This window comes from Galeopterus variegatus, unplaced genomic scaffold (genome assembly GCF_000696425.1).
Source record: "Galeopterus variegatus unplaced genomic scaffold, G_variegatus-3.0.2 Scaffold2429, whole genome shotgun sequence".
Classification (NCBI taxonomy): Eukaryota; Metazoa; Chordata; class Mammalia; order Dermoptera; family Cynocephalidae; genus Galeopterus; species Galeopterus variegatus.
The window spans coordinates 243,981-257,869 of record NW_007728540.1 but is presented as its reverse complement, the minus strand read 5'-3'; the positions used below and the strand labels follow the sequence as shown (position 1 = coordinate 257,869).

General features: G+C 42.0%; 1 protein-coding gene across 2 annotated transcripts in view; it reads left to right on the top strand.

Moving 5' to 3' along the window:
• The first annotated feature begins 2,629 nt into the window (after positions 1–2,629).
• The window catches only part of MIPEP (mitochondrial intermediate peptidase), a 160,780-nt gene continuing 149,520 nt past the window's right edge, over positions 2,630–13,889 (top strand). Inside the window, exons 1-4 of one of the 2 annotated variants that reach the window (XM_008581663.1) lie at positions 2,630–2,951; positions 4,561–4,734; positions 8,467–8,555; positions 11,348–11,434. In XM_008581663.1, coding sequence (XP_008579885.1) covers positions 2,763–2,951; positions 4,561–4,734; positions 8,467–8,555; positions 11,348–11,434 — 539 coding nt within the window. In that variant the 5' untranslated portion in view covers positions 2,630–2,762. The remainder of the gene's footprint in view (positions 2,952–4,560; positions 4,735–8,466; positions 8,556–11,347; positions 11,435–13,889) is intronic. The other variant, XM_008581664.1, reaches the window with a different exon arrangement.

Genomic DNA, 13,889 nt, shown 5'->3' with positions numbered 1-13,889 from the left:
TGGTTATGGAAAGTTTTGGAAATATACAGAAATAGAAATAATGTCTGTCAATAGGTATTTTATTGGCCTTCCTTAATTTATATTTCCTATGGAACAGGGCCAGGACTAGGGCAAAGTAAGTGTGACCCACAGGGTACAAAATTCGAGAAGGCGTCACTCTCAGGCCTGTACCTGCAAGCACATGACCCCAGAGTGACTGCTTCCTTAAATTCTGCACCCAGGGTTACAGAGCGACTGGCCATTTTATTTATTGAGTGTCCTGATTCTTTAGCTTCTTTGGCATTTCTGAATTGTAATAACCCAGGTTGTTTCTCCCCAGGGCAAAGTCGGATTTTGATATAGATCCAGCAGGTGAATACCTGTGCCAACTCCCTTCTACTTAGGAACAAAACTTTATAGGCTGACATAGGAATAAAGAAAAAAAAAATACAATTTATGACTAGGACATAGGAAACAAGTTTTAAAGATTTTATGAAATTCTTTTTGTGGGGCAAATATAGAAGATGAGATGTAAAACATGTTTTAAAGGACTTTGAGAGAAAAAGTTGACTGGTAGGGATGTCTAATCTGCCGTTTGGGTTTGTTTTTCATTGGTTGTGAATCTGGGGTGCAGTTTTTAAAAGTCTGTGTCAGGCTGTCTGAGGCACAGGACATCTTGTTAACTTAGCACCATCATCATCCACAGAGGGAGTTTTATGCTTAAATGTTTGCATTATAAATGCATAGGTACCCTTGTATAAAATCTTAGGAAAGGGCCTCAGATTCAAAACTCATTTTTTAAATAGATGATGAAATAAGCACCTTTATCAAATATATTGATGACTTTTTCTTTTTTACATGACACATTTGCCATCTCTTTGTAAGGGCCTGCCATGCAGGCACTAGGTCTGCCATGTAGTGTGGCTGCCACCAGGAAGCACAGATTCCCCCGTGAGCACCAACCAGCTGCAGATAACGTGATATTCATCAACACGGAGTTAGGAATGTGGGGATTTTAAATAACTCCAAATCTTTGATTAAAACAAGTAGAAAATGAAATCATAACTTGCCATATTCTGTATTTGCCATATTGTATATTTCACAGAGTGAAATATAGATTTTGTAGTTAAGTTTTAAAGAATTCTATAGGTAGCCTAAGGTACTCGTCAACTAAATTTCCGTTGTTGTTCATCATCCTCTTCATGATCCATTGGGCTTTTCTCCTTACCACGCTCAAGTGAAAACAAACTCAGTTTACAGGTAGGTTGTTTGCGGGGGAGGGTTCGAGCCATCTGTGCAGAGCACGCACCACCCTTGGCCTTCACCCCTGGCCCCTGGAACTTTGCAAAAAGTTCTGGGACTGCTCAGACCCACCCCACAATGTTAAATGAGCAGAGCTTCACCCTGGGACAAAGCTAGGGCGAGGTAGAGCGCTGACGGGACTTCAAATAAAGCACATTAAAAAAAAAAATGGAACTGTAGTTTGCCGTGGAATAAAAGGCTCACTTGGGCTCTGTTCCTTTGCGCAAGTCACACTTCTGGCATCCAAGGCGAATGAATTATCCTCTCGTTAGTTCACGAAGACCATGGCCCTCGGAGCGTACGACACTCGGATTCACAGGAATCACTGGGTGCCTCGTTCCCGCGCACCAGGCTGAGGCCGAGACGCCATCTGGAGGAGCTGGCAGAGGCCGCAGCAGCAAGCTGTCCCTCCTGCCCCCTGCCCCGGGTCGTCGTCTTGCCTCGCACCCCGCCCACCTGGCTTCACTATTCCAGAAGGGTCAGTTCTCCAGCGGCCCGTCCCACGTTGATTCTGCCACTACAAGACCAGAGGGCAGGTCTCTGGGGACAGCCCGGAACTTGTCCAGGCAAACCGTGGGAGGGAGGGCCTTGGCAGCCTCACTTCCCTTCCCTACAACCGCAGTCGCTCTTCCAGCCACGGGTCCCCGCTCCCACAGAGGCCTCTCAACATAAAAACACCTCACTGTTCAAATCCTTTGTGTCTTCTCCACGTGCTCCCGCCAAGACGCACGAGGCGCCTTTACAAGTTCCTCTGCAGAGGAGGACACCGCAGCGGAGCCGTCCTGGACAGCAGCCTGCACCCGACTCCAGATCCAGGGTGACTCGCATTCGCCTGCCCCGAGGGTCGCCACCGTCACGCCTCCGTTCTGACCCGCACCCAGACCTCCTCGGCCTTCCCTCCCGCCTCCCCGCAGATCTTCCCATGGTTGGAGTTTGTCGGAATCCTAGCTCTACAAATTCATATTGTAGATGATTATGATAATGTTACAAGTCAAATTAGATGAAGTCACTGATGGCTGATTCACGCAGTTGTACACAGCCAGAAGTGTGACGTGCAGTCACACCTTATATTGAGTTTTAGCCGTCTTTCGGAGCGGAGACGGCTAGATCGGACTGCGTGCCAGCGGTCCCGCATCCTTCCACGGACGCTGTCACCAGGTCACGACGCAGAAGGCCCTGAGCTCGCAAGACCTCGCCAGAGTCACGTGGGACGGAAGGGCAAACCTTAGCCGTTCCTTACTCCAGCCACATGGGGGCGCGATACCCCCGTGGCTGCCGAAAAGACGGCGGGGCGACGCTCTTGCCCTGGGGACGTGGCCGTACTCTCGTCCCGGGATCCTCGCACCGCGACCCGGAAGCGCGCGCGTCACGTGGCGCGGCGTGGGTCGCTGCCTTGGAAACGTGTAGCGCGCGCCCCGGGCTGAGCTGCTCTGCGGGGAGGGGTGTCTCGCGGCGAGGGAAGGGGCTGCTCCAGGGGCACGATGCTGTGCGCCCGGTGGCTCGGCGGTCTCGGGGCCGGGGTAGCTGCTCTGCGGCCGGGGCGGGCGGGCCGGGGCGGCTTCGCAGCCGGGATCCGGGTCCGAAGGGTCAGCACCAGCTGGTCCCCGGTGGGCGCCGCCTTCAATGTCAAGCCCCAGGGCCGCCGCCTGGACCTGTTTGGCGAGTGCCGGGTGAGCGGCGCAGGAGGGAGCTCCCCTCGCCCCCCCGAGCGAAGCCGGCCCCTTTCTCCGCGCGGCCAGCGGCGACTCGGGCAAGATCGTTTGGGTCTGGGAGGGGCCGGGCAGTGAGCCCGCGTTGTGCACTGGGGTGTCGTTTGCACTCTTGGTGACCTTGCCATTCTCCTCCTCTTGAAGGGGCTGGGTTGATGGAGGCTGGGCGGGGCGGCCTTTAGTCGTCCCTTACGTAAAGTGTAGGGTTCAAGAACTGCGTCCGCGTGAGCCTGTTGCTCCATGTGTACTTAAAATAGTTCGTCTTGGCGGTGGCGGTGAATTCGGCCTGCCGGGTCCCGCCCTGTCCCCCCTTCTCAGCCCCACCCCTGCTGAAGTTCACTTTTGCTCCAACCCTACAGTTGTGTCTAAAGAGGCATGGCCCTGTGAGTTCACGTTAAGTATCAAGTGTCTTTTTGCAAGGATCCTCTTGCAAAAAGGCCGGGTAATAGTAATTTCATTTATGTCTAAAATTCCATCATCCGGTAATTTATTATTTCAAAGCTTTGGCCTTTCATGTTTTCTTTTAAAACGCAAAACCCTGTTGAGACGATTCTGATTTCCTGTAGAGTCCGATTTCCTGTTGTGCGATGGAATTGATCATGTTGATTTCTTACCCCAGGAAGTCACTACACTAAATTCTTTGGTTCTTATTTATTTCTGTGTCCACTTGGCCTAGCACAGTGTCTGGCATTCAGTAGGCACTCAATAATTATTGAATGAACGAATTAAAGGTGAAAGGAAGGCATGCTTTAAAAAGACTTAACTGATGCCTGTTCTACTTTGCGTATGTCAAGATTTTGTCCATTTCAGGTTAAGATTTACTTTTATTTTTGCCTTTTTAAATTTCTTCGTTATACCATTGCCTTTCTTATAAAGAGAAGTCTAGGATATTGTTGCAGTGAGTACTGTATATTGAGACCTGACTTTATGCCAGGCATTGTTCTAAGTACTTTATAAGTACTTTCTAACTTAGTACCTCAGCCATGTGAGATATGTATTGTCATCCCCATTGTACCTGATGAAAAAATTGAGGCCTAGAAGGAGAAGTAATTTGGCCAAGATTACAAGCTAATAATGATTATAGCTAATGTCTGTCAAATGCTTTCTGTGTGTCAGGCACTGTTATGTGTTTTTACGTGTATTATCTCATGTAATCTGCCCAACACTAGGTAGTGACAGGTAGTGCAGTAGTGACAGGGCTGGATTTTAAACTCATACCATTCTATTTTTTGTTTTTAGAAAATAATTAAAAATTGAAGAAAAATTAGTTCTTAAGATGTTTTTAGTCTCATTTATGTGGAGTGATATGGGGAATGTGAAAGTGGTATCTGCGATCACAGGTGTAATTATGTGATATACCAATGAAAACCAAGATTTTCTTTATGAAAAATATTTTTAGTTAATACAAAAAACCGTTATTTTGGTTGAAAACCAAGATTTTCTTTATGAAAACCAAGATTTTCTTTATGAAAACCAATAAAAACCAAGATTTTCTTTATGAAAAATATTTTTAGTTAATACAAAAAACCGTTATTTTGGTTATAAATTGGACATATTCTTTGGATTTAAGGGTCTTTTTGGAGTTCCTGAGCTCAGTGCCCCAGAAGGATTTTATGTTGCAAAAGAAAAAGCCTTGAGAAAGGCAGAGTTGCTTGTGGAGCGGGCGTGTTCTACCCCACCTGGGCCCCAGACCGTGCTCATCTTTGACGAGCTCTCCGATTCTTTGTGCAGAGTGGCCGACTTGGTAAGACGCTTTGTGTAGGACTTGGAACTACCTTTCTTTCAAGCTATTAAAATTTAAAATTTAAGGGAAGTTTATCTTTTGTTAAGATTAACATTAGACTGTAATGTTAAAAATGTCTGAAACCTGGGAGCTGTTGGATATAATTTGTTATAATGAGGTACAGTATGTTATTAGGAATGGAAAAATGTACAGGAAAAGGTGATATTTAGAACTCGTACTTAATATGTATATTTAATGAAATATACATGTAGTATGGAATAAAAGAATGATTACTAATATAGCAAAGATTCTGTTTGACAAAGGTTCTTTATTTATGAAAGCTTCTACCAAGATTCTAATAGAACATTTTATGTGTACATTTACAAGAGATCTTCAGAAAGTTCATGGAAGGATTCATATTATCTTTTAATTCAGTTTTTTCATGAACTTTTTGAAGTACCATGTATAACAAATTCTTCTTTTTTACAAGAGTAATGAAAACCAGTTCTTATAAATCTTTTCAGGATTGCCTTTTCTGATTAAAAACTAAATTTTGACTTCAGACTTACTGTATTAAAGGCTTCTGTTCAACGTTTTAAAGTTGAAATAGAAGCGTACCTAGGTCCCTTCACTAACCAAGAAACCCATTGCTTAGGTAGAAAACATGATTTTTTTGTCAGCCCAAAAGAGTCAGATCTTTATTATTCATATCAATGAAGGAGTGGTGCACATAACCCAAAATAGTGATCGTTCATCATCCTGTGTATGTGGGAATGAACTTGATAGCTTTTTTCCTCACATTCATCCAATGTTGAGCATCTTCTATGTGTCAAACACTGTTTTAGGCACCAGTAATACAGTTATGAATAAAACAGACAATCTCTGACTTCAGGGAGCTTGTATTCTGGTATTAACTTTAAAAAAAATTTTAGTAGGCAGTTGGCCCTGGGAAGAGCTTTTCCTGAATTAACTGATTTAACCTTCTCAGCATATCTCCATTTTCAGATGAGCAAAGGCTGGCACTGGGCAGTGAAGTGGAGTGTCCTGGTCACCTGGCCTGCACGTAGGGGAGCCAGGTGTGGAGTCCCAGCCACCTGTCTATGGAGCTCACATTCTGACTGGTCCAGGGCTGGCTGGCTGCTCAGGTCACATGAGCTCTTACGAGGACAGGTTGAGAAGTTAGTTAGCCTCCCCATCTTTTAATTTTTTGTTGGGCTTTTTTTGGCAGCTGGCAGGTACTGGGATCTGAACCCTTGACGTTGGTGTTATAACCCTGCACTGTAATGGACTGAGCTAACTGGCCAGCCCCTCCCCATCTTTTTAAATAAGTATTTATTTATTTTTAAAATTGTCATACAACAAAATTGACTTCTTTTAGGGGTTGGTACAGATCTTTGAATATTAACTCATATAAGTTTGTGTAGCAACCACCACAATCAGGATGCAGAGCCGTTCCATGACCCCCCAAAATGCTTCTTCTGTAGTCACCCACCTCTCACCTCTAACCTCTGGCAGTCACTGATCTGTTCTCCTTCCCTATAGTTTTGCATTTTCGAGAATGTCATCTAAATGGAATCATATATGAGGGTACTTCAAAAAATCTATGGAAAAATAAAATTAAAAGATAATATGAATCTTTCCATGATCTTTTTGAAGACCCCTTGTATACCTTTTGAGACTGACTTCTTTCACCCAGCGTCACACCGTTCCAGCTGTTCTTTTTCCTTTTTCAGAATATTTCCTTCTTCCCATATACCTGATTTGAGCAGTCATACCTTTCAGATGATTATACATTCACTGTAAGCTTCCCTATTTTTTTTTTTTTTTTAAAGATGACCAGTAAGGGGATCTTACCCCTTTGACTTGGTGTTGTCATCACCACGCTCACCCAGTGAGCCAACCGGCCACCTCTATATGGGATACGAACCTGTGGCCTTGGTGTTATCAGCACCACACTCTCCCGAGTGAGCCACAGGCTGGCCCCTAAGCTTCCCTATTTTAAGGAAGCTGATAAAGTATCTTATTTTGAAAGGTTTTTCTCAAGAATGAAGCTGCGGGCTCTGGGTCGTCAGTTCTGTTTTATTGGGTCTTTGTTCTGTCCCTCCAGTGTGGGCATGGGACATGTTTGAGTGATGGAGGAGCTGTGGGGATCTCTGCCTAATTGTGTCACTGAAATCTGAAAAGGAAAATGCGTGCCAGCGAATTTCATTTACGTATAACCCAGTATTTGCTTTGGCAGTCGCAAATCCCAGGTTTCACTATTTGTTGTCTTGGTCTCCAACTTAATTTATCAGTGTTCAGGATTTTTTTCCACATTTTTACTTTTGCTCTTCACTAAAAGATTTTAAGTTCTCTGCCCTATGTCTTGTTTTATTTTTGAAGATTTTAATATGTATGATGTAGACTAGTATCTCATTTTAAAAATCACTAAAAAAAACTATCATGTGAGTTCTACATATAACTCTCTGGGTAAAAAAATTCAAAGAACTTTCTTCCTTTTTGAGTTTTTATATTACCAGCCTGTAAGATCAGTATCATTATAAGGCAATAGTTTTACAAACTAAACTATTTCTCACCAAATGATCATTTTGTTTTCTTTTTTAAATACAGTTATTATGTAACAGAACTGTTTTCCTCATTACTGTTTTTAAAATGTATGCTAACATTTTGAATTTTAATGTTGATTGTAAATTCTGCAACATACAGATTAGTAATTTTTAAAATATGTTGTAGATTTTACATAGTTCATTTTTCAGGTGCTTTAGTACTAATGTTATCTTATTTTCACCTATTGTTTACAACAAATGTATCAGATTAGTAATTTTTAAAATATGTTGTAGATTTTACATAGCTCGTTTTTCAGGTGCTTTAGTACTAATGTTATCTTATTTTCACCTATTGTTTACAACAAATGTATCAAACTATGGATTTAAGTGTTTTTGCATTAATAACTATTTGATAATAAGATTAGGAATATTATTTACCTTGTAGTGATTTCATTTTATGTTATAGTCATACATGACTTCTTCGTAAAGAAAATACGTAGTTTCCTAGTTTCCCCATATTTTCTTTCTTCTTTTTAAAAAAAATTTAGCTGCTGTCTACATGCATTTTATTTTGCAATGAACTACAATTAAAGTCTAGTTTTATGTGATTTCATTTAAAAATAAATTTATTCAGTTTAACTCTAATCGTTAACATAGCAGCAGCAGTAGCAGTCATTTACCATATTACACAGGGACTAGCAATTCACATTTTACTAAAAGGGCTGTGAGGAAAATGTGCCTTTGTTTTCTGTACAAAGACTAGACTGTAGTTAAATTGGTTCTGAAACTATACTATGTGTCAATTTAAGAAAAACCTCAAAGAATCGTTCTGTGGAGCCAGGTTAGTATGTGAGAACCATATTGCAACCAATTTTAGTTATAAAGTTTTAGAATATTTGGAACCAGGGTCTGCTCTTTTGAACTATAGAATTAAGAAGAACTTGCTTGGTGTTTATATTCGAAGAAAAACTTTTCTAAAATAAAGCTAGTAGAGGTATTTTCTTTGGAATGAAACAAACTATAACAGAATTCATAAATGTTCAGAAAGAAGCTTTGCCTCTCTAGTTTGGGAAACATTCAGTAATGGAAATGCATAGGTCATGCCAAATGGCACATTGTAAAACACAGGCTTTCATTTTCACCCTCAGATCCTGAAAGAAAGCTTTCTATCAAATCCCCTTTTGGTTTTGTTTTTCCCCTTTGTTAGGCTGATTTTGTGAAGATTGCTCACCCTGAGCCGGCATTCAGAGAGGCCGCGGAGGAAGCCTGTAGAAGTATTGGCACCATGGTAGAAAAGTATGTGCAGTCCCCTCCCTTCCAGTGCTGGGTGACAGAGTTTCATGGGCTCGTGCTTCAGGTGGTTTTGTTCATAGCTCTTGTCCCTGCCCAAAAGGGCAGGAGGGGTGTGTGTGTTCCCTGGGCAGCTGCACCGGGTAGCAGGCAGGGCTCTGGGGCAGGCACTGGCTCCCTCTCAGCACGTATCTCTTCTCAGTTAGTTTCCTTGTCTGCAAATGGGGTGATCAAGTTATCTGCTTCTTAGGGTTGTGAGGGTTAAATGAGGTAAATGTAAAGGGTTTATAATGGTGTCAAGCACATGGCAAACACCCAGTATCCTTACTGTCACTGTTTACGTGGAATAAGGGTTTTTTAGTGTCTTAGTGGCAAGATGGAGTTTCTAGCTTATGATTAAATTGCTGCTGCACTGATGGATGGCTGTGGGCCACAGGGCGAGATTCCAAAATTATATACAAACAGTGCCTTGAAGTTCCTGTTGGGATTGAGGGGTCTAGGGAGACCATAAAACTCTCTGGGAGGGCCAAGGTAGGCTGCAGGCTGAGGCTATGGTGAAGTGAATTATTTTAGAGTGATTCTGAGGTTTTTAAGCCATTTATGAGAGCTCCAAAGTGCTTGTTGAAATAACTTCATGGGATGGCCGGTTAGCTCAGCTGGTTAGAGTGCAGTGTTGTAACACCAAGGTCAAGAGCTTGGATCCTCATACAAGCCAGCCACCAAAATAATAATAATAATAATAACAACAACAACAGTAATAACTTAATGGTGGACAGTCCTATATTCGAAAGCACTTAGGTGCATGACACCATGCCACACACTGTGTAAAGCTAGGGAGAGCCTAGGGCTCACCTGGAGTGAAAAATGGGGCCAGACAACGTTGTAAGATTGTTTTACAAACCAGAAGTTGCAGAGGAGGAGGGTGTGTCTTCTCTAGTTAGACAAGGTGTCCTGGAAGACCTGACATGTGCAGCTGCTGCTTTTGCTCCGGTTGAGCAGCACGTACCCTCTTTGGTACAATAAACGTGGCTTCTCTTGTAGCCACTGGAAATCAACTCACCGAATGGGATAAAGCTGGTCCCTGGAAAGTCCAGACACTGGGCATGCCGAAGGGGCTGGAACCGGGCCTCCTTTTGGAGAAGGAGCATTGTCTACGGGAGAAAGGCCTCAAGAAAGGGGTCCGAGTGCCAGGCTGCCTGCCCAAGGCACGGAATTGACGTGCAGTCTGGTCTGATATGTTAACTTAGTGAGAGGACAGTGAGGGACCGTAATTGGTGGTGAAGTGGTGTCAAGAGTGGCTACCCGTGATCCTCAGTCTACCGTGGACAGTGGTTCAGTCGTTGAGTATCTGTAGAGCTTTGCTTTCTGCTTTCTCTAAGCACTGTGACTCATTTTCTCCCTCAGTTCAACTGAATCATATCTTAACTTCCTTCTTCACTTGATGTTTGAAAAATCAGGATGATTTTAAGTGTACATGTAGAATTGATATTTTCCGGTAGCAGGAAAAAAATTCTAAAATTAGGTCTAGTTGTTTAGAATTAATGCCAAATATAGACTAAAGTATAGACCATCTCATGATCTTCCAACGTAAAACATAGTGTGGGAGATCTGCTGAAGCGGGTATAGTGCAGGCCACCTCTAAACTGCTGTCCTTTTGACAGAGTGGCTCTGGCACCTGCAGTGACTTTCTCCCTGACCTCTGGTGTCCATGGCTGCGGGCAGGAGATGAGAAGGGGAGCCTGACCCTTCCTGTCGAATGATTTTTGATTGGCAGTGACTGCCTCAGTTCCCTTGATGTTTGGGAAGGTCCATGAGAACCAGGCAACAGAAACCCTCCTTGATTTATATAAAACTTGAGTTTTTTTGATTATGAACTGAATGGGAAACTGGACCATCCTTGATCCATGAGTCGGAATCGGTGGATGATTCTTATAACCTTGTCACACTCTGAGGACCTAGCTCATTATTTAGCCCCGAGAGTGCCAGGGATTGTTGGCATCCAGGGAAAAAGGACTGAGGCGTGACAGTGGTAGCATGGATGGGTTGAGACAGTGCTTGGTGGTGCATCTTTGCTCGCCAGCTTTGGCTAAGGACCGGCCTGTACGACCGCCTAACAATGGCTGTGGCTCTGGCTCATTAGTGGGGGGGGCGGGATATGTACTGTACACATGCGATCTCATTTAATCCTCACAGCCACCTGAGGTCTAAATAACCTGCCCAAAGTCACAGAACAGTGGTAGGGCCGGTCTTGCATCCTGGGTATGTGGCTCTGAAGCCTGTGTCCTGAGCTCTCCCTTATGGCATGGGCCTGCCCACATGAGCCCAGGTAGCCCATGTTCTGGGGTGCCCAGGTCAGGATTGGAAAACGTTTGTGTTTATTCATCCTCCTGCCCATCCTCACTCTTTTCCTTTAATTAAAAAAACAGTGGCTGTCTGTGTATTGCTCACGTGAGCTGGTTCTCACTCCGATCACCAGCCACCACCTTCCTCCCCTGCCCTCTTTCCTGTCTTCTCTTTCTGCCCAGCTGCTGACTGTGGCTTTACATTTATCCTTTACCTTCCAGAACAGTTAGTACCACAGCACTTTGCCCAGCACACCGCCCATCCCCATACTGGATAGCTCAGTTCCTAAGTATGGTTGTGCTGTCCTGGTCCAAATGAAGAAACTAAAAACTACCCCAAACTTTTGGCCTCTGGGCATGTGTCTGGTATGATTTGACACCGTTCTTTTGATGTAAAGTTAAAAATAAAATATTAGAAAATCGTTTAATTTTTTTTTTCATTTGTCATTTTTCTAGGTTGAACACAAATGTGGAATTATATCAAAGTTTACAGAAGTTACTAGCTGATAAAAAACTTGTGGATTCCCTTGATCCAGAAACCAGGTACTCACTCGTTCCTTTGCATTTGTTATGCATTTGTCATTTTTCTAGGTTGAACACAAATGTGGAATTATATCAAAGTTTACAGAAGTTACTAGCTGATAACAAACTTGTGGATTCCCTTGATCCAGAAACCAGGTACTCACTCGTTCCTTTGCATTTGTTATGTCTATGACTTTAGAGGTGAGGTTGGAAGACTTCGCCTAGGCCTCAGGCCCCGCAGTCCCCTCTGTCTGGAATGTTCCTCCTCCGCAGGTTTCTCCGTGTCCCCTGCACCTTCTCTTTCTAGGACTCCACTCAAATGGTGTCTCTTCCAAGATCTTCATACTAGGTCAGCCTCCATCCTCTACCCTGCTTTAATTTTCTTCATAGCTCAATCACTTCCAACATGATCTTAGCTGTTTGTTTATTTGTTTATCATCCCTCTCACTAGACTGCAAGCGCCTCGAAGGCAGGGACTTTTCTGTTTCGTTCACTCCTGCATCCTCTGCACCTACAATGTTCATGGCATGTAGTAGTGCTAACCCAGTGAATGAATTCCTATAAGCAGTTGTTAATTACACTTAGCTTTATGCTTACAGTTCCATAATACTATCAGAAGATATAATCAAATTGATTTTATTTACTGGGTGGATGTCAGATTATTTGCTTTGGTTCATTAGATAACATTTATGAATCTGGATTGAAAGGCTTAATTTCTAAGTCAGTACATAAGAGTATTTGATATAAGACCTTAGATATATTATTTCTTTGCTCATATTTATTTATTTATAAAATAAGTATAGTTTGTCATTAACTCGCCTATAATATTTGTGTTGTAACACAAAGATTAATTTTTTTCTCACTCATTTATACCTTCTTCTCTGCTTTTTATTTGTGGGACACTTACTTCCTTTGACTACTTAATTCTCTCTTCTCCTCCTTTTCTTTTTTCATATGTTGCTTATGACCTCAACTGAAGCCCTATTCTACAGGGACTAGTTGATAACATAATCTTGCTATTAATCTAATATATGAGAACCATGCTTTGTGAGTCGCACAGTGAGGCTGTCTTTGAAGCATTATTTTTACCTGACTGGCAGGTACGCAGGTACCTGGTCTTGTTTCATTTCATTGGTGCTGATGCTCAGGATACTAGTAAAGCTAGTGGTATCATCAGAACAGTTTGTTTTGTTATAATTTTAGGCTTGAGTGTTATATATTTCCTTCATTAGCAAAGCAGGTAAAAGTCGAATGCCTATTAATTGTGCCAGATTTCTACTCGGTTAATACTGACTTTAAGTAACAACACTGAAAAATGTTAAAAATAAGAAAGTTATTCATAATATGACTTTAGTAAAGGTTGATGTTTCCATGCTTATGCATAAAAATTGAGTTTGAAGTAATAATCATTGAAATATCACTGCACTTGTACATATCAAGAGTGTTGGCTAGTACCCAGAAAGAACGGTCTTAGAACCTTGCATACGGGACAGTATAAGACAGTGGCTGAGACATAGAATTGTAGACTTAATAAAGTATCTTGTCATGATAAGTTAATGTGTAGAAGGAATAATTAAACTGAGAAGCTCATCATCTTATTCTTAGATGTATTCCTTGAAATACTAGTTCTACGAGATATTTAGAAATTTCCTCATAAGGGTCCCATTGGTCAATAAGTTTGGAAATCTGACATATTAAAGTATTTTCCCCTCTTGGGGAGTTTTAGTAGTTTAGAGTCTCTGAGAACCCTGGTCATAAAGAAATCTATTTAACTTGGGATTTTCCAGAATCATTAAAAGCTTTCTTGTATGCAAAGAATGTAACAAGTCACCCTCTCTCAGAAAATATAATGGGGGGAAAATCCCAGTCCCCAGAGCACCAAAAGCTGTACTACCCCTTGGAGTAAGCTCAGGGAAGTGGAGAGCATAGAACTTAAACGCACACACACACTTCTAGGAAGGTAAAAGGTGACTGAAATGGAGAAACTTTAAGAAAGAAGAAAACTCCATCGTGTTTTCTACTGGTCTGTAACTTTAATAATATTCAATCTATATCTAAAGAAAAATTTTTTTGTTCTTACTTCAAATGATTTTGAAGTCATAGAGAATAATTATACCAGGATAGGTAGGAATTACCTGGTAAAGAAAGTACTAAAAAAGAGCTTGTACCAGATATTAAAAGGTATAGACATACTGTATTTAAAAGAGCATTCATTATACTTATGCTGGCATAGTCAATTAGATTAATGAAAGAATAGAGGAATTTCAGACACAGGTATATGTAGGACTGAATTTAGTATGTGATAGAAGCATCATTTCACATCGGTAGGGTTTCAGTAAATGATCTTAGGCCAATGGATAACCATTTTGCAGGGGGAAAGTAGGATGATTAAAGGTTTAAAAATTTTTTTTAAAGAAATCATGAAACTTGATAGTCTTGGGATGTGGAAGGTCTTTTTTTTTTTTTTTTTTTTTTT